The 21,678-nt window shown below is 42.1% G+C and overlaps 1 protein-coding gene and 1 long non-coding RNA gene across 12 annotated transcripts in view; one reads left to right on the forward strand and one right to left on the reverse strand.

Moving 5' to 3' along the window:
* Positions 1–14,323, forward strand: part of LOC110257163 — an 89,166-nt gene extending 74,843 nt beyond the window's left edge. Inside the window, exon 2 of the long non-coding RNA XR_002339410.1 lies at positions 14,120–14,323. This is a non-coding gene — a long non-coding RNA (uncharacterized LOC110257163). The remainder of the gene's footprint in view (positions 1–14,119) is intronic.
* UNC5D (unc-5 netrin receptor D) overlaps positions 1–21,678 on the reverse strand; it is a 607,474-nt gene that overhangs the window by 50,805 nt on the left and 534,991 nt on the right. For all 11 annotated transcript variants that reach the window (XM_021076135.1, XM_021076133.1, XM_021076134.1 and 8 more), the window contains one exon: positions 20,849–20,933. In XM_021076135.1, coding sequence (XP_020931794.1) covers positions 20,849–20,933 — 85 coding nt within the window. The remainder of the gene's footprint in view (positions 1–20,848; positions 20,934–21,678) is intronic.

Below are 21,678 nucleotides of genomic sequence, written 5' to 3' on the forward strand. Positions count from 1 at the left end.
GACAACATAAGGTCACAGAGAAGCTGATCAAAGGGATGGCAGTCAAATCACCCCATATTTCTGAATTCCAGGCTCCTGCTTCCTATGACTAGATGTACTTTCTCTGTTACCACTGGGCCATGGCTGGTCCAATCGCTGCCTCTTGTGACACCCCAAAGTAAAGATGGAGAAAAAGAATGCAGTTCATGCATAGTCATGGATACAGATCTAAGATATCTGGGGACAAAAGGGCTAAGACAGAAGCCTTTAACTGCACAAAAACAATGAAGTCTTGTAAGGGAAGCATGGATGGCATTTAGTTTGCCCACATTATATAAAATATGCCAAAGGAGGAGTTCCATTGTGGCTCAGCAGGTTAAGAACCCAACTAGTATCCATGAGGATGGGGGTTCTATCCTGGCCTCGCTCAGCGGGTTAATGATCTAGCATTGCCACAAGCTTGAGTGGAGGTAGCAGATGTGGCTTGGATCCCCCATTGCCATGGCTGTGGCATTGGCCAGATGGCTACAGCTCTGATTTGACTCCTGGCTGGGGAACTTTTGTATGCTTTGGGCGTAACAAAGACAAAAAAAAAAAAAAAAAAAATATGTATATATATGTCAAGGAAGTACTCACGCTCTTGCTAGGGGTAAAAACATTTTTCTAAAATTGCTGTGAGCTAATAATAACTAATAACCACGGTGATTTCAGGACCACAATGTGAACAACTTCAGTGCATCACAACCCCTAGTGTAGGAAAAGTCTAGTTGTGTGGGACTTCTGCTATTTAACTTTTTCATTGCATTCATTTCCCCCCACTTTTCTCCATAAATATGCTGCACGTGTTTATGAATACTTATGGATATAAAAAGATGAGTCATTTAAGAGCCAGGTCTGTGTAAGCAGGTGGCTTGTGGAGCAACTGTAGGAAAGCCTGGTTGTAAATTCAAATTTCTGTTCTCACGGTGCAGCTGGGAATTCTGGAGAAAATTCTGCCACCTTGGCAGCTTTCATGCCCCCAACCCCAAACTAAAGAGGTATAGTAAGAGGGGGGTTCTGATAAAGGGCAACTTGTTTGGGAATCTGACAAGACAGAAAGCCCCATATGACGAACCCATGTTTCATTACTATCAAGGGAAATCAAAAGTAGAAGAGTACCTACGGAGAATAGGGGAAGTGGATGAAAGGAACATTCTTGTGTCCTCACTGTGCGCTTCATGGCATCGTCTCTGATAACACACCCCTTGTCTGTCTGACCTGCTCTGTGTCATGAAAGTCAGACAGCGTGGCAGGAGGGAAAGCCTTTCGGAGCCTCACTCGCCTCCCCTGCAGTATAACACCTATTTTAAAATTGTGGAGTTAAAAGAAGTCAAGCCTACAAAGCACCTACTGTGTGCTCAAGGCATGAAGATTGGGCTTCCCAACCTTCCTCTCACCTCTCCTGCCTTTTCATGAGTCTTATTTCTATAGCAACTGTGTTTCTGAGATGGCTGCTGTATTGAATACATTGTCATTAGCTCAATACAGGCTGTAACAGAATTTCCAGTGCCTGAGAGATGTGTACTATGGGAATTTAAGGCTCCTTGGCATTGCTTTCATGCTTACCTACCACGTCTGTCCTCAACTCAGCAACCATAGGAATCCCACTAAAACTGCCAACATCTTCCCGCCTCAAGCAATTGCAGTTGCTTTTGCTGTTCTGGAATTTTCCTCCACAGGTCCCCATGACTATCTCCTCCATCCCTTCAGACCTTTGCTCCAAAGACACCTACTAATGAAGCATCTCCTAACTATGCCTGTGGGATGTAATGGCGACATTCCCTTTTGAATCTTGACTTTCCTTTTTTCTTAAAATCTTATTATTTTGGTTATGGCTGCACCCCAGGCATATGGAAGTTGCCAAAGCTAATCTTGACATTACTTTTTTTTTTTTCTAATCTTATTATTATTATTTTTTTTGGTCATGGCTGCACCCGAGGCATGTGGAAGTTCACAGGCTACTTACTGAATCCAAGCTACCCCTGCAAACTACAACAAAGTTTTGGCAAAGACAGATCCTTGACCCACTGTGTAGGGCTAGGGGATTGAACCTATGCCTCCGTGGTAACCCGAGCCTCTATAGTCAGATTCTTAACTAGTTAACTCCACTTGGTTTTTCTTTTACTTCACCCTTACAGCCTCTAATGCACTGTTCTGTTTTCTTGTTTATTTTTGTCTCCCACAAACTAAAATGTAAGCTCTAAGAGACCAGTGATTTTGTTTTGTTCAATGTTGTACCCACAGTCCCTAATATATGCCAGTTGTGAGCACTCAAAAATATTTGTTGAAGAAAGCATAGGAGGAAGTGGCTTCCACTGATCAAATCTGGAACATTTTGAGAATTGGAGTGAATAATGGTAGTGAAGGATTATAACCCATTGAATAACCTAAGAACCCATGAAAGATACAGATATAAATGAATAAATGGGAAGGGAAAACTTCCATACAATAGAAAGTCAATCAATAAATGTAGAAAGTCAGAGTTCCCATAATGGCTCAGTGGTTAATGAACCCGACTAGTATCCATGAGGAGTCAGGGTTCCATCCCTGGTCTTGCTCAGTGGGTTAAGGACCCGGCGTTGCCGTGAGTTGTGGTGTAGGTCACAGCCTCAGCTTGGATCCCACATTTCTGTGGCTGTGGTGTAGGCTGGCAGCTACAGCTCTGGTTCGACCCCTACCTGGGAACCTCCGTATGCTGCAGGTGTGGCCCTAAAAAGATAAAACACACACACACACACACACACTATATATATATATATTATATATATATATAGTCATCCTTTAACAACCACCCTTATTAATAATGGACTCAGTTGAGAATTATGAATGGGATGCTTATCTACTGGGGAAATTTTTAAGTATAATAAGGAACTGTTTCAGAGTATCTTCCCACAAGGTACTTATTCGTTACAAAGGGTAAATATTACTTTAGGTTTGAGAACCTTGGCAGAAACCACCTAATCCAAGTTATCAAAGTTAATGTTGCCGGCAATGGGGTGAATTTTCAGAACAGACTTCTTGATAGGAAAGTGAAAAGAACTGAGCATCACTTGGGTAACATTCCTGCCAGTAATACATAACCTGAATTGTAGGACATATCAGACAAATATCAGCCCAAATTAAGGGACATTCTGCAAAAGAGCTCACCTATACTCTTAAAAATGGTCAATGTTATGAATTAGAGACAGACTCAGGAACTGCTCCAGATTAAGAGAGACCAGGAGTTCCCACCGTGGTGCAATGGGTTAAGAATCCGACTGCAGTGGCTTGGGTCACTGCAGAGGTACTTGCAGGTTCGAGCCCAGCCCAGCACAGTGGGTTAAAGGATCCATTATTGCCACAGCTGTGGCTTAGATTCACTCCCTGGCCTAGGAACATCTATATGCTGTGGGTGCAGCCATAAAAAATAAATAAAAAAAGAGAACAAAGGTGCATGATGCCAGAATATAGTTGAATGGACCTGGATTTTCATTTGTCAAAGAGTATTATTCGGATAACAGGTAATATATAAAGTCTGAGGAGTGGATGACAGTATTGAATCAATGGTAAATTCCTGAATTTGATAATTGTGTGGTGGAAACGTAAAAATTTGTGTTTAGGATGTACACACTGCAGTATCCAGAGGCAAGGGAACATGCCATTCACAATAGTTAAAATCTATGTACATACGTGTATTTTATTTGTGTGTATATATACATATTGTGTGTATGTACATATACATACACACACATAAACATAGACTCATACATATATGGAGAAGGCAAAACAGTAAACGCAGTAAAATGTTAGCATTTGTGAATGTGGGTGTGGGATAGCTGGGAACTCTTTATACAGTTGACCCTTGAAGCCAGCACATATTTAGGGGCACCAACACTCTGTGCAACCAAAAACCCATGCATGACCTAGAGCCGTCCTTCTGTAAATGTGGTTCCACATCCCTGGATTCAACCAACCACAGGCTGTGCTGTATGGCAGCATTTACTATTGAAAAGCAAAACTGCCCAATTCAAACCCAGGTTGTTTAGGAGTCACCTGTACTATGCTTGCAATGTTTCCTTAAATTTGAAATTTTGCCAAAACACTACCAAAATTCTTTTTTTTTTTATTTTTTTATTTTCCCACTGTACAGCAAGGTCTTACATGTATACATACAATACAGTTACCTTCTTTGCAACATGAGTATCAGACATAGTCTCAATGCTATTCAGCAGGATCCTTGTAATCTATTTTCTGAATGAAGGGAGAGAGGCACCCCCCGGGGTGGCGGGGGTGGGGGAGAGTCTGTTCAGCATTTTGATAGTGAAATCAGCAGGGTACAGTGTGTGATGCAGGATCTGTACTTGGTGGTGGTGAGGTCATGGTCCAAATCCCACCATGTCGGTGACTCACATTTTGCAGAGCCCATCTGCATACCAAGGCTGGCAGAAGGTCACACTGAAGGTCGGCTACAAGGCAGCAAGTGCTCACTGCAGCAGGTCTGGAGCTGCGTGCCTTGTACCTTCTGCTCTCATATCCTTTTTCTTTCTTTTTCTGCTCTTTAGGGCCACACCTGCAGCATATGGAAGTTCGAGCTACAGCTAACGGCCTACACCACAGCAACAGGGGATCCGAGCCGCATCTGTGACCTACACCACAGTTCACGGCAATGCCAGATCCTTAACCCACTGAGTGAGGACAGGGATCGAATCCACATCCTCAAGGAACCTAGCTGGGTTCATTAACCATTGAGGCATGAAGGGAACTCCCTGCTCTCGTATCTCTTGACCTGATTTTAGACTTGCAGCATGTCCATCTCTCTCTCCACCAGCTCTGTATTTCAAGATGAGATTTTCATTGTTGTTGTTGTCCGCCATGCTGTGCTTTGTCATTATTGTGCCCCCACCCTTTCCTCCTTCTGGTCTAGATTATAGATTAATGTAGGTTTGATCACCTTTTACCCAGAGTATCACTCAGGAATGCAGGCAGGAGAGTAATGATAGTTTTACTATGCCAGACCCTGGGTCGATACATAATTAAATCATATTTTAATGGAATAGACATAAAAGGCAGATAGATGGAAGCTGTACTTAATTTTAACATTAGAGCTCTGAAAACAAGGCAGCTCCAGCCTCCTCCAGTTTTTTATCCCAGATGCCACATAGTTTTAACTATCATTATTGTCTTTTTCTCTTTTCATTGAAACCCTCACATTTTGACCTGGAGCAGCTAACATTGCTGTGAATAAAAACCACAGTTTGGGGTTTATTATGTCCCTTGTCTTAACTCCAGTCAGATACCTGTCTCACAGCAGCTCTGACCAAACTTTTGAGATCATTCCCAGGAAAAGACATCACAGAAGCTCCTGGAAAGATGGGCCCTTTCAAGGCAGCATGGCTCATTAGTCAATCCCAAGAGCATCACTAGGTCTCCTGAGGGCTTTGACTCTGGTACCTTCTAGGTATGATTTAAGAAAATAGACTTCTGGAGAGGAAGAAGATGGGGTCAGGAGCTGAAGAGAGGAAAAAGAAGTTGAACAAAATCTTTTTATCACAAAAGATACCTCTTTCAGACTTAAGGCGGCTCTAAGACCGGTTCTGAACTCCTTGGGCAGCTGCTTTAAAACTACATTCCTGCACACCAGTCATGAGGATTCTGAGTCAGCATGCCTGAGACAGGGGCCAGGAATTTAAGCTTTTCTCTTTTTTTTCTTTTCTTTCTTTTTTAAGGGCCACACTTTTGGCACATGGAGGCTCCCAGGCTAGGGGTTTGAATTGGATCAGAGCTACAGCTGCTGGCCTACACCACAGCCACAGCAACGCTGGATTCTTAACCCACTGAGCGAGGCTAGGGATCAAACCCATGTCCTCATGGATACTAGTCAGGTTTGTTCATCACTGAGCCACAACAAGAACTCTGGAATTTGAGCTTTTCACATGCCTTCCTCATGTGCAAGTTGGCCCTGGCACTCCTGTTTGAGAAAAGTTATATGGTTCTTTTTTTTTTTTAATTTTATTTTTTACCTTTTTTCCCCCCATATCATTGTCGATAATATTCTAACCCAAGAGAGTGGACATGGTTTCATGTGCTATACAGTAGGACCCCACTGCTTATCCATTCCAAATGTAATAGTTTGTATCTATCAACCCCCAACTCCTCATCCATCCCACTCCCTCCATGCCCAGGCAACCACCAGTCTGCTCTCCTTGTCTGTGATCTGTTTCTGTTTTGTAGATGGGATCATCTGTGCCCTATTTTAGATCCCACATATAAGTGATGTCATATAGTATTTATATTTATCTTTCTGATTTACTTCACTTAGTATGAGAATCTCTAGCTGCATCCATGTTGCTGTAAATGGCATAATTTTGTCCTTTTTATGGCTGAGTAGTAGTCCATTGTGTATCTGTATGACATCTTCTTAATCCATTCACCTGTCAATGAACATTTAGGTTGTTTCTGTATCTTGGGTATTGTGAATAATGCTGTGATGAACATAGGGCTGCCTATAACTTTGTGAATGAATGTTAGAAGTTGTGTGGTTCCTGAGAAAATATTTGAAGCAGTGTGTCATGCAGTAGGGGCTGGGTAGTCTGTCAGGTGTAGGTTGGGCAGGCTTCTGAAATGGAATACAGATGCTGGTCAAGTTGAAGTGCTCACTACTAAGGCTTTGGATGCTGCCACTGTAGCTGCAAATATAATTGCAAAGGGACTGTTCCGACATCCCCTTTCTCTCAGTAGCACGTGTTTTAATAAGGAAGAATGTCAGGTTGGGGGCTCAATGAGCAGTAACTGGAAATAATGTTATAGCTCTGCAAGTCATTACATGCCATTAGTTGGGGCGGGAGAGGAGCAGTCAGAACAGTGGATTATAAGAAGCAACAAGCAGTTTACTGAGGACAGAAGCATATGGCTCTACTATTAAAGGGTTTAAAGATCTATGTCACCCACATGTTATTATCTGAAATAGGATCACGGGAAAGGAGTTGGCGCAGGGGGCTGGGGCAGGAGGGCAATCATATACATGCTGGAATGAGGATTTGACTTTGCTGAAATTTGAGCAACACCACGCTGAGAGATTAAACTGTTTGCATATGTTAAGCGGCTTGCGTTTACACACACATTCATAGGATGTTTACCAATTAATATACTAAAGGAATCACAAATCATGTGTAAATCACCAGTTCCTAGACACAATTTAAACCTCATCTTTCATGCAGTGTTGGCGTTTAGCTTTGTTTACTAGAAGTGGAATAATGATGGCTCACAGAGAGAGCTTTAAAGTGAAAGATAGGGACAGGAGAAGAGTGGATCTAGGCAGTGTGCTGCTATGACAGTTTTTATTATCTGCTAAGTTGTTTACTCATTTCCATTTTGAATGGGGAAGACAGCCTTCCCTTGAGGAACCGGAGTATTATTTCATAGGATCATTTCATGTGCAAGGCTGGGAAACGACCCCAGAATAAATAAGCCCAAAGCCATCACTGTTCAGATGAGGGAACAGAAGGGCGTGGGCATGGGTGGAGGGACATGGCCAAAGTCACACCCACTGTGACGGAGCTGAGATTAGAAATCCCTGTCCTCTCAGTGGCATTGGTCCTGGGATGTGGGGGAGGGGTAGACAGGCAAGGGAAGAGACTGATATTCCCTGGGACATGTTCTCCAAACCTGGAACGTGTCGGGGGTAATGAGAGTTGCTATGGTATTCAGAGACCCTGGAGAGAGCCTTAGGAAAGCAGAGCCTTCAGGTACAGAGGCTTGTGTTGGTGTCCTGTTACTGCTGTTCATTAGATGTCCTGGCTTAATCTAGCATACATGCATGTCACAGTTCTTAGGTGGAGGTCTCATGGAGCTAAGATGCAGGTGTCAGCAGGGCTGTGTTGTGTCTCAAGGCTCTAGAAGAGAATCCATTTCCTTGCCTCTTCCATCTTCTAGAGGCTGCCTGCATTCCCTCACTGGAAACCCCTTCTTTCATCTCTGAGCAGTGTCATAACATCCTAAAATCACCATGTCTGACTCTGATACTCCTGCCTTCCTTTCATCAGGATCCTGCTGTGGGCCCACCTGTGTAATCCAGGATATGCTCTCCTTCTCAAGGTCCTTAACCTTAACCATATCTGCCAAATCCCTTTTGCCATGCAAGTAACACATTAACGGGCTCTGGGGATTAGAATGTGGACATCTTTAGGGTGCCATTCTTCTGTCTACCACTGGGATTTTCGTAGCTTGTTCTTTTCTTTTTTTTTTTTTTTTTAATTTTATGGCCTCACTTGAGGCATATGGAAGTTCCCGGACTAGGGGTCGAGCTGTAGCTGCCGGCCTGTGCCTACAACCCACTACATTGGGTTCTTAACCTGCTGAGCCACAATGGGAACTCCTTGTTCACTTTAAAGTTAAAACCTTGAGACCCCTCTGCTGCTGCCTCCTGACCCACCACTGTATCCCAGACACTGCACATTGGTTGAGGTGTCAGTTGACCTCTGGGTTATCTTCATGCTTCAGCTGCAGAAGTTCATCTGCCGAGGGAATTCCCTCTCTGCATATAACTTTACGGTTTGTCTTAAAGATGGTAACCAAGGGAATGATCATTCAGGTTTTCAAAGGGTTGGTCTTAGGAAACATGGAGGGCATTCTCAGCGTGGGTTGGTGTTGTCTCCTGCTATTTTTATTAGCCTATAACTAAGTGAAGTGGAAAGGATGATATATATTAAATATCTTAATAGGACAGGTTATTTCCACTTCCAGCATGGGCAATAAAAGCGATGGCACATACAAATAAAAATAATTATAGTATGTGCTGTTCCTTTACAATGTGTAATCAAACTCATGGACCAATGACTTTCCTCTTATTGAATTAAGGTGCCCCTTCCATTCACATCTATTAACCACATTCACAAACCATTGTTATCTTGTCAATGGCATCTTTAATTAAAGCCTCCTCTGGACCACTCTAATCACTTCACATTGTGAGCTCACACAGGCTTCCAAGGTACCCTGATTAAAATGATGGCAATTTTTATTTATTTGTGGACCCAGGGGGTGTGAGGTGGAAGGATGGGTAAGGAGCATGGTATGGGGCAAATTCTCCTTAACAAAAAGAGCAGATCACAAAATGACAATGTGAGAATCCCCTCCCCCACCCCTTTTTTCCCTTTTCCCTCTTTCTTTCACTGTTTTTCTCTTCCCCTCCTCTTTTGACTTTTGGGGGTGGTGGTGGTGCTGGTAATGGCATTGTAGTCTAACCTAAATGACTTTGGGAAGAAACCATCATGATTTGACTGCAGAAAAGAGCACAATCTTCAGCTTAAGGTACATTAACCCTTCTAGGCCATTAAGGTACCATTTGATAAATTGTCCCTTTTATTACACTGCATGACACTGGTAGCCTGAAAGAATTAATGTGTTTCCCAGATGGCAGCCATTTACTCCCCTCTCACTGGCACTAGCACCTTTGCTGGTTTCTTCAGAGCACCTCACCCCCTCTGAGGTTGCCTCTGTCTATTAGAGAGTTAATTAATGCCCAGTCTCCTCAATGGGAGAGCTACACACTACCCATCTGATTCGTCTGATAAAAATTTCTAAAACACAAAGCAACAAATTCAGGTCCATGACTGACCACTGAACAGAAGGAGTTCAGGGATAATTGGTTCATTTATATCCATTACTCTTTAGGAAGGAAAGCCTGGCAAAGTGGACAGGGCCAAAGCTTGTTCAAGGTGGCATAAGTTTTGGCCCCAGCTTGACTGGCCATTGATCTCCTAAACACCAGCCCACCCAGAGTGCATGGTTTGGATCCACAGGATACCCCTCTCAGGTGTCAATCATAGGCTAGGAAGTTAAGAAAGGAAGAGGTGGATGCAAAGGAATTGATGCAGAGTGTTCTTTGTATCTTCACAAAGCTCTTAATTTTACAGTGAACAGTTAGTATATTTGCTTTCACCAAATTAAACACGCCTTTGAGTCTAGGGATGTGTTAGCAATTAGGAGTGAAGACTTCAGTATCATTGAGAGAGTTCAAGCAAATTCTGTAGACTCTGTATCTTTGTAATAATAATAATAATAAAAAGGATGGACAAAATAAAATATCCAAATGTAGCATGTAGTTTGTAGAAGACTTCTCATATATATAGTCACTTTATCCTCCTCACCTAAATCCTGGAGTAAAGTTAATATACAGAATTTATAGATGATACAATTGAGGGTTAGGGAAAGAAAATGACTACCTCAAAGCTGCCCAGGCTGGAAGTGGCAAAGGGGATTGGAACTCAGCCTTTTGGCTCCCTGTGTTATCCTCCCTCTACTACATCAGCTCAAGTCTGATAATTCTTTATTTCTCATATAATGGCAATGACTAAATCTGTACTGCTTTCCTGACAAGTTATGTGTGTCCTCTATTTACTTTAGGATTGGCAGATCCTTACCTAGCTAGGAAAGCAAAACAACAAACAAAACAGAAAAACAACAAAAACAAAAGGAAGCAGAGGCTTGCACCATGCATAAAGCATGCAAACACAGTCTATGCCCAGTATCCTAACATTTTGCTGTACATAGCATTTCTGTCATACACTCAGGCCAAAAGCATCACATGGGATTTCGATTCAGCAGTTGTCTTTTTTCTTGAATATACATATTATTTTTGTCTTTTATTTCTTCCTTCTTTAATCAATTTTTCTTCCCACCTCTTTTCTTGTAAGTCAAAGAGCTGTGTTAATTCCCTGGAAAGAAATCCAGAATTGCTCCCAGAGCAACTATTACCACAAACTCTCAGGTGACCTTCAGCTGGCAAATCTCTCTACTAATTAATCATCAGTTCCCGAGCCATAATTCTGGGAATTATCTTCAAGTCCTTCATTTCTTTCACCCCATATTAAGACACACACACTATCCCAGTTCTTGCCGAGTTCCTTCCCATCTCTCTTTCAAAACTCCCCACTGACAGCATTGTGGAGATTATAGAAAGGATTTAAAATGTTCACAACTAGAGACAAGGATACTCAGAAGTAGAGTGACTGTAATTTACTGTCCAAATTGAGATACCTTTGAGTGTGAAAAGAGGACTATTAATAGCTGCATGAGGCAAAATAAGGCATCTTTTCATTATGCTCAGAAGAGTGTTGGTACAGGAGTTCCTGTTGTGGCTCAGTGGTGGTGAACCTGACTAGTATCCATGAGGATGTGGGTTCGATCCCTGGCCTCAGTGGGTTAAAAGATCCAGTGTTGCCATGAGCTGAGGTGTAGGTTACAGATGTGGCTTGGACCCTGAGTTGCTGTCGCTGTGGCATAGGCCAGCAGCAGCTCCGATTCGACCCCTAGCCTAGGAACGTCCATCTGCCGAGGGTGTGGCCCTAAAAAAGCCAAAAAAGAAAAAAAAAAAAAAAGGACGTTAGTATAACGAAGACTTGAAGATGGGCAGTGGGAGTGGAGATGAAGCAGAAGATACTATGTCTCAAGTGTAAATATGATCAGAACTCCCAAGTGTTAAGCCTCATCCATCCCTACCCACCAGGTATATTTCGATTTCCCCTAGGCAGCAAACAATACTCTACATGGTCAAGTCCTTACTTATTTTTTCCAGTCTCATTCCTTACCATTCTTTCCTATTTTGTTCCAATTTGCTTAGTTCCAAAAACACATGCTATTTATACCTAGCTGCCCCTGCACATTCTTGCCTTTTACTCTTTCAGTTTTTAAGTCAGTTGTCACTTCCTCTAGGAAACCTTCCCTCAGCCTTTCAGCCCTTCACTTCTGGTTAACATGTGTGTCTTTGTTACCACAGGCATTACACTGCGATACCATCACGTTCTAGTTTTCCTAAGTAGTCACGCAACTTATTGTAGCTGGAACTGTCCATGGTAGCAGCGTCCCTTGAAGACATTTCTTTAACTTTTCAGTAACATCTAAAATAGTTTGGGAGTTCTCTTATGGCGCAGTGGGTTAAGAACCTGGTGTTGTCACTTCTGTGGCTCTGGTTATAACTGTGGCGGGGATTCGACTCCTGGCTCAGGAACCTCTGTGTGCTGTGGGCACAGCCAAAAAGAATAGTTTGTTTTTTCGACCGATTTGGTTCATTTAAAAACTTGATTCTTAAAATCTGATTCAAACCCCCCACCCTACCCCAGTGCCCAAGTGTACTGACGCATCTGTGCACACACTCTCATGCATATTTGCATGAACACACGCAAAGTTCAAGATGTTGGGTCTGGAGGAGACCTGTTCCTTCTGCATTCTCTCTTCCCTGAGCCTACCCCTGTGGCATCATGGCAGAAAGAGAGAAGGAAAACATACACCATCTCCTACTTAACGAGCAGTGGCATATTTTTTCTTGCATGGCTCAAAAGTTTTAAGATAATCTCTAGTGAATTCAATGTAAAATAAGTGATGACTCCAAAAGACCTCACTGACAGAGGGTGCAGGTGACTGGATTGCCAACAGTTGCCCCTAAGCATCTGCTGTTCCTTGTGTGTTTTGGTACACCTGCCAACTGGCCCCCCAGATGGCAGCATCTTGACCTGCTCTGTAAGCTTCTTCACCTCATACAGAAGAGGCCCCTGGCCAGCCTGTTTGTGACCTCGCTTACTTTCTCTGGCTCCCACCTCCTGGCCTGGGTTCATTCTCTCTACTTCCTAAGAATATGAGCACCTGGCATTTGCACTGTGGTGCAGGGGGTTAAGAATCCAACTGCAGCGGCTCTGGGTTGCCATGGGGGTGCAAGTTTGATCCCTGGTCTGGTACAGGTGCAGCTCTGATTCAGTTCTTGGCTCAGAAACTTCCAAATGCTGTGGATGTGATCATTAAAAAAAAAAAAAAGACTATGGAGATCTGGAAATTATGGAAGAGCTCCTTGTCCCCTCTTTACGTGGCTTTTGCAGCATGCTCTCTCTTCTCAATGATTTTTTTGTTTTATTTTTCCCTGTTCCCTACTAAGCATTGAGCAAGTCGACAAACTGATAATGAGAAAATCAGGTATCAACACCCACTCTCTGCAGATGACCTGAAGTTTACGAGTAATTCTCTTGGGGTTACTGGCTTTGGCTTTGGCAAGGGCGGGGACAACCGTTTTTGGTACCCATACTCCTCCAAAATGTGACTTCTCTTTTTCTCTCTTCAAGTCCCATTCCTTATCAGTGGGGAGCGATAATGTCATGGGGAGGGAGTGGTGGTGTCCCTTCTGATGACATGATGCTTCCTAGCAGTTCTACAGAGAGGTGGGAAAACTGGCCTTGACATTATAGCTGGGAAAATCTTTGAAATTAGACTGTTGGGGTACTTAGGTCTCTTGTCTCAAAAAATCAATTCTGAGCTTTGTCAACCTCAGGAATATAGAAAAAGGTCCCCTGTGTCCCCACACAACCTCTGTTCCCCAAGTAACACCTCCACCAGGTACTAACTTCCTTGCCAATAAGTGGTCCTGTTTTTCTTGGTCCATAGTACTGACTGTACATTTGACACCTAGTGAACTGAACTGAGTTCATAATACTAACTGTGAAAAATATTCCAAAGGATTTCACAACTCCTGCAGTAAGAAGGCACAGTGTTTTGGTTTGGTTTGGGTTTTTTTGCCTGAGCTTCTATAGGATGGCTGGAGATGAAACCTAGTGGGTAACTTCCTCCAAGGTAGAAAAGGCAGACAGAGATGCAGATCAACCCAGAGGTTTTGGCCAGGTTCTCTCCCTACAGCCATGTCCTGACCAGTCACCTGGTGTTAGGGTACAGCCAAAGGCATTGTGCAGGTGCTCTTGTTTTGAGCTCAAGAGACAAGGTTTTGTCAGGGACAGCTACACTAATTGCAGTAGCCTGATGGCAGGCATTTCTTAGTGTCTGTGAAATCAGAGTCCTTGGAGGCCCCAGAATAAGTGTATGCACTTTCATATTTTACCGGTTTTAGGATGGCTTCACAAGTCTGCTTTGAGATAAAGAATAGTTTATTAGAAGCAGATTTATTTCATTCAAACTCCATTTTTACAAGCACAATGGCCATACATACATGTTTTCTTTTTAGTCTTCTAGAAATGAGGTCCTCCCAAACAGCCTAAGGACATTTTTGAGTGCTTGTATCCTCTACTAGGCATGATATGTGAGCAAATGTGGGTTGATGATTTTGCCTTTGTGTATGTTGTTCTTGCAGCCATGGAGGAAAAGCCACGGGAAGCCATTCCAAAGGAGCTCCACTGCAATCACTGCAATGCTGATTGTGAGCCTGTCACTTGAAGAGAAATTCTGTTTACTCCTTCCATTTCCCAGAGCTGCTTTTTCTGTCTTCCTAGTCTTGTAGTTGGTCTTATTTCATGCTTTGCTATTAAAGCCATTGTGTTATCAAGGTATCCCCCCCACCCAAAAATGTTTCATAATGCTGCCATGTCTACCTTCCCAACCCTCACCCTAAGATGTAGCCCCTGGAAAGACCATACAATTTGATAGGAAAACACACACACACACACACACAAAATAGTGGTTGAACTATCCCATCTGGGTTGAGTCCAAATTCCAAATATGTGTCCTTTTTGCACATTCTTCAATAAGATTACATTTCTAGCTCTAGTCTAAGCATTTGGTCAGGAATATCTCCACAGTAGTTTAATTGGGAAAAGAAATGAATGGTTTGCCTTTGGTTTCAGTTTATTCCTTCTCAGAAGAATGCTACATGTAATAACGTTCTGGTCCATTTCTCCATGCACCATCCATGGAAGGGGGTAGGGTGCAAAAAGAACTGGGAGATGGGTAGTGGGACGGTTCTGAGACAGCTGTGTCATTTTTTTTAAGTGTCTATTTTTAAATGATTTTTATTTTTTCCATAATTGGTTTACAGTGCTCTGTCAACTGTACAGCAAAGTGACCCAGTCCCACATACATACATTCTTTTTCTCACATCATGCTCCATCCTAAGTGACTAGATATAGTTCCCAGTGCTATTCAGCAGGATCTTACTGCTTATCCACTCCAAATGTAATGGTTTATATCATTTTTATAGTGGTATTTATGTGTGGAGAACCCTGAAATGGGATAATCACCTTTTTAAATCATCTTGTTTAAACACCTTAATTTAAAAAAAGTTACCAAAACCTGTTTAGAAAAGAAAAATACATATGCACACCCCAAAAAAACTCCTAAAAATGTTAGAAAAAAAAGACCCAAATTCTTTGAAATTAAAGTCTAGGAAAAGAGACACACTTTTCAAGAGTGACTACTGCTGGTTTCCTTATCTTCCAAAGAGCTCTGCGATAAAGGTGGCCATTTTGGCACTGAGCCCGCTGCTTAAATACCCTTGAGCCAAGAGAAACCCAAAGGCCTCTTACCAGAAACCACTTCTAGTAGGCTCAAGTTCATGCCATTGCCTTTCTTGGGGCTACTCAAGCTTCCTTCTCCTGTGACATCATAAAGCATTCTCTATGTTGTGAATGGAGCAGTGCACAAAACCTAATTCCTCTTGTCTGTGGCAGGGCTTGGGGTTGAGTTGGAAGGAAACTGCTGAAGACAAAGAATGACTTAAAAGCAGAGAAAAAACACCTGGATTTGATACAGGCACCCCAATGTCCCTAATAGCACTATTTACAATAGCCAAGACATGGAAGCACCCTAGGTGTCCATCAACAAATGAATGGATAAAGAAGAGGTGGTACATACATACAATGGAATATGACTCAGCCATAAAAAAGAATGAAACAATGCCACTTGCAGCAACATGGATAGACCTAGAGATTATCATAGTGAAGTAAGTCAGACAAATATTTACAGATGGAATCTAAAGAATAATACAAATGGATTTACTTACAAAACAGAAACAGACTCATAGAAGACCAACTTATGGTTACCAAAGGGGGAAGATAGCTGTATATTAGGAGTAAGGGATTAACAGATACATACCACTATAGAGAAACAACAAGGACTTACTTACAGCACAATAAACTATATTCAATATCTTGTAATAACTCGTAATGGAAAGGGATCTGAAAAAATGTATAATTGAATCACTTTGAGGGACACATGAAACACAATACTGTAAATCAACTGTACTTCAATTTTTAAAAAAATGCCTGGATCTGCCCACTCTTAAAGACTTCTCTTCCACCCCCCAGTACCTCCCACTCCACCTTCCACTATACAGATACTAGAAAATGTATCCTGGAGCTGGAAATCACTGGGTTATAGCCGTTATACTGCTCTCTGTCTGGCTAATTTATACTGATCGTTTAGACTCAGCTTAAGTGACATCTCCTAGAAGTCCCCGTCCCCCATAAACCTATCTTTAGAACAGATTACAGTTCTGCCTTTACTTTTCCATTTCTTTCCGTGAAGTCTTCTATTACAGTGTAATCCCACATTGGATTACCAAATTATCATTGTTGTCTTTCCAAATCTGGTCTCTCTCTGTTTCAGAGTGTATTTCCATTACTAGGCATAAGCTCTGCCTCACATCAGACTTGTACATAGTATGCCAAATTATGCCTTAAAGTGGAGAAAGTAACAGTCTAAAAATACATTATTCATCAGAAACTTGCTTTGGTACCCAGTCTTGCAAATCTACTAACTTTTCTTGATCTTAATTGTCAGGTCTACGAAATTAGGATAATTATCTTCTCATGTTTGCCATACAGCACTGATGTGAAGATTAAAGGATTTATTGTAGGTAGAATACTTAAATGTATCAATTAGGTTTCCTTGCTCATCTTTGGATGGTGAAGTATCACCTTTGGCATGGTCACACATCACCTTTGGGATGGTCATGTATTACCGAACACCATGCAATCCCACAATATTCCTATGATGTAGGTGCCTACTTTGATTTTTCGGATGAAGACAAAGAGTCAAAGAGTTTTAATAACTTGCCTAAGATCACCTGGATCACAGCAGCATGACTAAAATCTGAACCCATATTCTTGGCCACTGAAATCAAACGTCTCCTAATGTCATGTTTGCTAAGATTCAGCATGGAGCTGAGACCCATTTCCACCCTTTCTTCTCTCAACTATAATGATGTCACAATAGCAATTTACCCCAATACATCTAGGAAATGTTCAACTTCGTCCTGCCTTCTTGCTCTGCCTAATTCTCAGTGCCCTTAACAGAGCGATTCCAAGGCTTTTACAGGGGCCTAGTGTTGGAATGCAACATAAGAAAGCTGTTTCCTGAAAGTAACTGACATCCAGGAGAGGTACGATCCTTTTGTCCATGAGCACCAGAACTGAAGTCAGATCACAGCTCAGCCAGTAAGTAACATGCCCTTGCAGAGCAGCCTCGCTTCCTGGAACCTTCATTATTTTAGATTTTCTTCCCCATCTCTAATGGTACCAAATCCTTTTGAACATTGCTGTAGAAATTAAATGAGTTCAATGCATGTAATAGCACTATGCAAGTTATACTAAAACAGAAGTAAGTAAGTACTTTTCTAAGGATGCAAAATCCTTTTCTAGGGAAAGATTTTTTTTCTTTTGCTTTTTAGGGCCACACTTGTGGCACATGGAGTTTCCAGGCTGGGGGTCTAATCAGAGTACAGGTGTCAGCTACACCACAGCAATGCCAGATCCGAGCTGCCTCTGCAATCTACACCACAGCTTATGGCAATACCGGATCCCTAACCCATCGAGCGAGGCCAGGGATCGAACCTGCATCCTCAAGGATGCTAGTGGGGTTCATAACCCACTGAGCCAGAATGGGAATTCCACTAGCGAACCATTTAATGTGTGTATATCTAGGTACAAAAAGTCAACAGTGGTAATTTCCTCAGCACTATACCCAAAGACCCAGATTGCTGGGGGAAGTTAGAAAAGATTCATTAGAAGCGTTGTTCAAGTCCAAGAGTGTGGACAGAGCAGGGACACTGAGGAAGGAAAGTGTCCTCTGAGAAGCTTCCTGGGTGCAAGTAGGAAGTCCCAAGAGATAGAGGGCACATTCAATTTAGACAAGAACAACCTTACTGCCATTGTGGTGCAGCGGAAACAAATCCAACTAGGAACCAGAGGTTGCGGGTTCGATCCCTGGCCTTGCTCAGTGGGATAAGGATCTGGAGTTGCCTTGAGCTGTGGTGTAGGCTGGTAGCTGTAGTTCCAATTGGACCCCTAGCCTGGGAACTCCCATTGCCACAGGGGCAGCCCTGAAAAGCCAAAAGACAAAAAACAAACAAACAAAACCCTTACCTAAACAGTAAGAAGATCCACCGAGACTATCTGAACACAGGGGGTTGGTTTGAGTCTATGGTTCAGCCCACACAGCCCTATCCCTGGGAATCTGGTACAGAATCTGGATCAGTGATGTCTGTTACAGTTTCACTAAATCATTGCCTTGCCACCCCAGGGATGTCACTCAGAAAGGAGCAACAGAAATGTATCATCAACAGGACAATGGGACAGACTAAACACAGCATAACAATGTTATTTGGAGGATCCCCCTGTAATTCTGTGTATGTGGAGATAACAGAGAGTCAGGAAACCCAATTCTCACTCGGAACTAAAAAGAACCGTGAAAGGAACAGAGCAGTGCTTTTCTAGCTCTACAAACTCAGAGGAAATGTATCTCATTCTGAGCACAAGTTCAGAATGACAGACACTGTTAAGATGAAAATAGGTTTTCAAATGACCTTTCAAAGAAAAGGGGATGCTAAATAGTTAAATCGTCTCTCTTGATTAATCACAGGATTAAAAACTGAAGAACTTAGATCTGAGTAGCCACCTGGCAGGGATGGAAAATAATTTTCCTGAGTTTCAAAAAAGTAACTGGGAGTTCCCATTTTGGTTCACCAGTAATGAACCTGACTAGTATCCATGAGGACGCAGGTTCAATCCTTGGCCTTGCTCAGTGGGGTAAAGGATCTGGTGTTGCCATGAGCTGTGGTGTTAGTCGCAGATGTGGCTTGGATCCCACGTTGCTGTGGCTGTAGTGTAGGCCAGCAGCTATACTCTGATTCAACCCCATAGCCTTGGAACTTCCATATGCTGCAGGTATGACCCTACAAAGCAAAAAAAAAAAAAAAAAAAAAAGAAAAAGTAACCGAAAGGCTATTTTTAGTGGCTTGGGCTCCTCAATAGGGAGTGAAAATAGCCACACAAATTAGGTGGGATGTAGCCTAGTGGCCAGTCATTTCCTTGAGCAGTAGGTACACCTGGGAAGGTTTCAACAACCTGAGAAGAAATGTGTGCTCTCTACAATTGTATTTAATCCTCAGTTAAATAGAGAGGAATGCATACACTTCATTGATCACAAGTCTTAGATGAAATGTTCTTGCTTCCATCCACCTTCCTAGATGGCAACAATTGAACTTGCATCTTAAACATATATTGATAAGCCAAACTGACTAACATGGAGCTTACAAGGCTCCATGGGGTGATCACATGAGGCCAAATCTATCTTGCAAAGTCTTTGGGCTCCAATGAGTTTTTATATATTTCTCTCTCTCTCTCTCTTTTTTTAAACAACTGCAGGATGTCCCAAGTGATATTTGCTACATTTGGGGGAGCCATTTTATTTAAGCCCTTGTATGTTTGATGCATTTGGACACTTCCTAGCTCTGACTTCCTAAGAAGTTGTTTCTGGTAAGAGAAGAGGATTGAGGTGAGCTATGCATTAGATGCCTTTGAAAATGTGAACCAGCCCTAGGTTGGTTCTTAGGTAATGAGGTGGAAGACACTGGGAGGGGCTTGGAGAGGAAAGAGCAGACCTCAGCCTTAGTGGACTGATTATCATAAAGGGAACAAGGTGCAGAGGTCCTGTTTCCAAGAGGCAGTTTTAAATAGGTACAATTTCTTAAATAAATCAATCAGATAGAGAAAAAAATGAGGCGACTCTCATCCAGAGAACTCCATTTTTAGTTCTGCTTAATTGAGATTTGGAATAAATCCTCTGTGTGCCTTGGTTTTCCTTATTTGTCAAGTGAAGATATTTACACAATAGCATGTTTTCAGGTGCACAACTCAAGGACTCTGGGTCTCCAGGACTGAGGGAATAACACAAGAATCCGAAATATAGCACAGCTTACAAGCAAATCCTCTAAGAGTGCCAACTAGCAGAGCATTTTCTGCCATTTTTCTCAAGCCCTGTAGAGCATAAAGTTAAAACCATTGGGTACCAACAAATCCTCTTATGGAGATAGCTATCAAAGTCTGTTCAAACCATCTGTTTCTCTGACTGTTTTTCCTTCATGCGTTTTTTTGCTAACACCAACAAAATCTATTCTAAAATAACCAAGATGTTATGACTGAAAATGCCAGAGGTATAGATGCAGTTGATGAGAGAAATTGCTTTCTAAAGAGGAGTTCAGTTTATCTTGTGTGGGGGAAGGCAACATTTCTACAAATATTATAGTTGCACTAGAAAAATAACCAACTGTTTTCATTAAAAGAGTATGCAACAAGATTTGTATTTGTTCACGTAATTGAATTTAATGCTGCTGAAATTTGTCAGACCTGAAAGTTATTGAAACATAGACAACTTTTTTCTTTGAGGAAAACTGCCTATGAAATTGTCTCTTGGCTTTAGGGCAGATCTTCTGTTAAAAGGTCACAGATCTATTATTCTCTGCCTTTTGAGTGTGTGGCACCTGAGAAGGCCTCCAGGGATATATTTTTCTTTTGAGAGGAAGGCTCTGTGAGGCAGTTGGTGTTTGTGGAGAGACCCTGATTATGCCCTGTCTACTGATTTACTGGTGTCTGTGTGTGTTGTCTAGATGTCAGTGACTTGGGTTGGCTGCCTGCCAAGGTACAGCCAACAGTTTTGCAATTGGGTTTTCTCTCTATACAGTCAAGTAGCTCATTCTCTCACTCTTAATGTCTTATTAGAGCATTGTCTTAATAAGTTCAGATTTTCTGCACGAGTTCCATTTCATATGTAAGATATCATTAATGTGTCATCCTTCTCTGTCTCTTACCTGGGTTCACCTTGGTTGATGGACATGTAAATCTCCCAAGAATTCTCCTCTGGGATGGCACCATGTGGAATGAGTAAACTCACCCCTGAAACAGACAAAGCCAAGAGATTATTTAAAGAGTCTACAATTATGTTGAAGCACCTCACTGATGCCCTCAAAGAGAGACCTCCTCACAGCAATTTATGATATCACAATCCTGACAAAGTTTATAAAGTCCAAAATGACAAGAAAACACCCTTTCTTAAAGTGACATAAAGAATGGCATGTTATTCAATTGTGTATTCAGATTTTCATTTAAAATTTTCATAATGTAAACTGGTCAGCCACTATATGGAGGTTCCTCAACAAAGTAAAAATAGAGCTGCCATATAATCCAGTAATCCCACTCCTGGACATATATCCAGACAAAACTGTGATTCAAAAAGATACATGCACCCCTATGTTCATGGTAGCACTCTTCACAATAGCCAAGACATGGAAACAACCTAAACGTCCATCAACAGATGGTGCAACAACGGAATACTACTTGGCCATAAAAAAGAAATAATGCCACGTGCAGCAACATGGTTGGACCTAGAGATTATCATATTAAGTAAAGGAAGTCAAAAAGACTCAACTACCATATAATACCACTTATCCATGGAATCTAAAATATGACACAAATGAACTTAGTGAACAGACTTAGTGGTTGCCAAGGGGAAGGGGTGGGGGAGACACGGATTGGGAGTTTGGGATTAGCAGACACAAACCATTATCTACAGAATGGACAGACAACAAGGTCCTACTGTATAGCATAGAAACTACATTCAGTATCCTGTGGTTCACCATAA

This window comes from Sus scrofa, chromosome 15, assembly GCF_000003025.6.
Source record: "Sus scrofa isolate TJ Tabasco breed Duroc chromosome 15, Sscrofa11.1, whole genome shotgun sequence".
NCBI lineage: Eukaryota > Metazoa > Chordata > Mammalia > Artiodactyla > Suidae > Sus > Sus scrofa.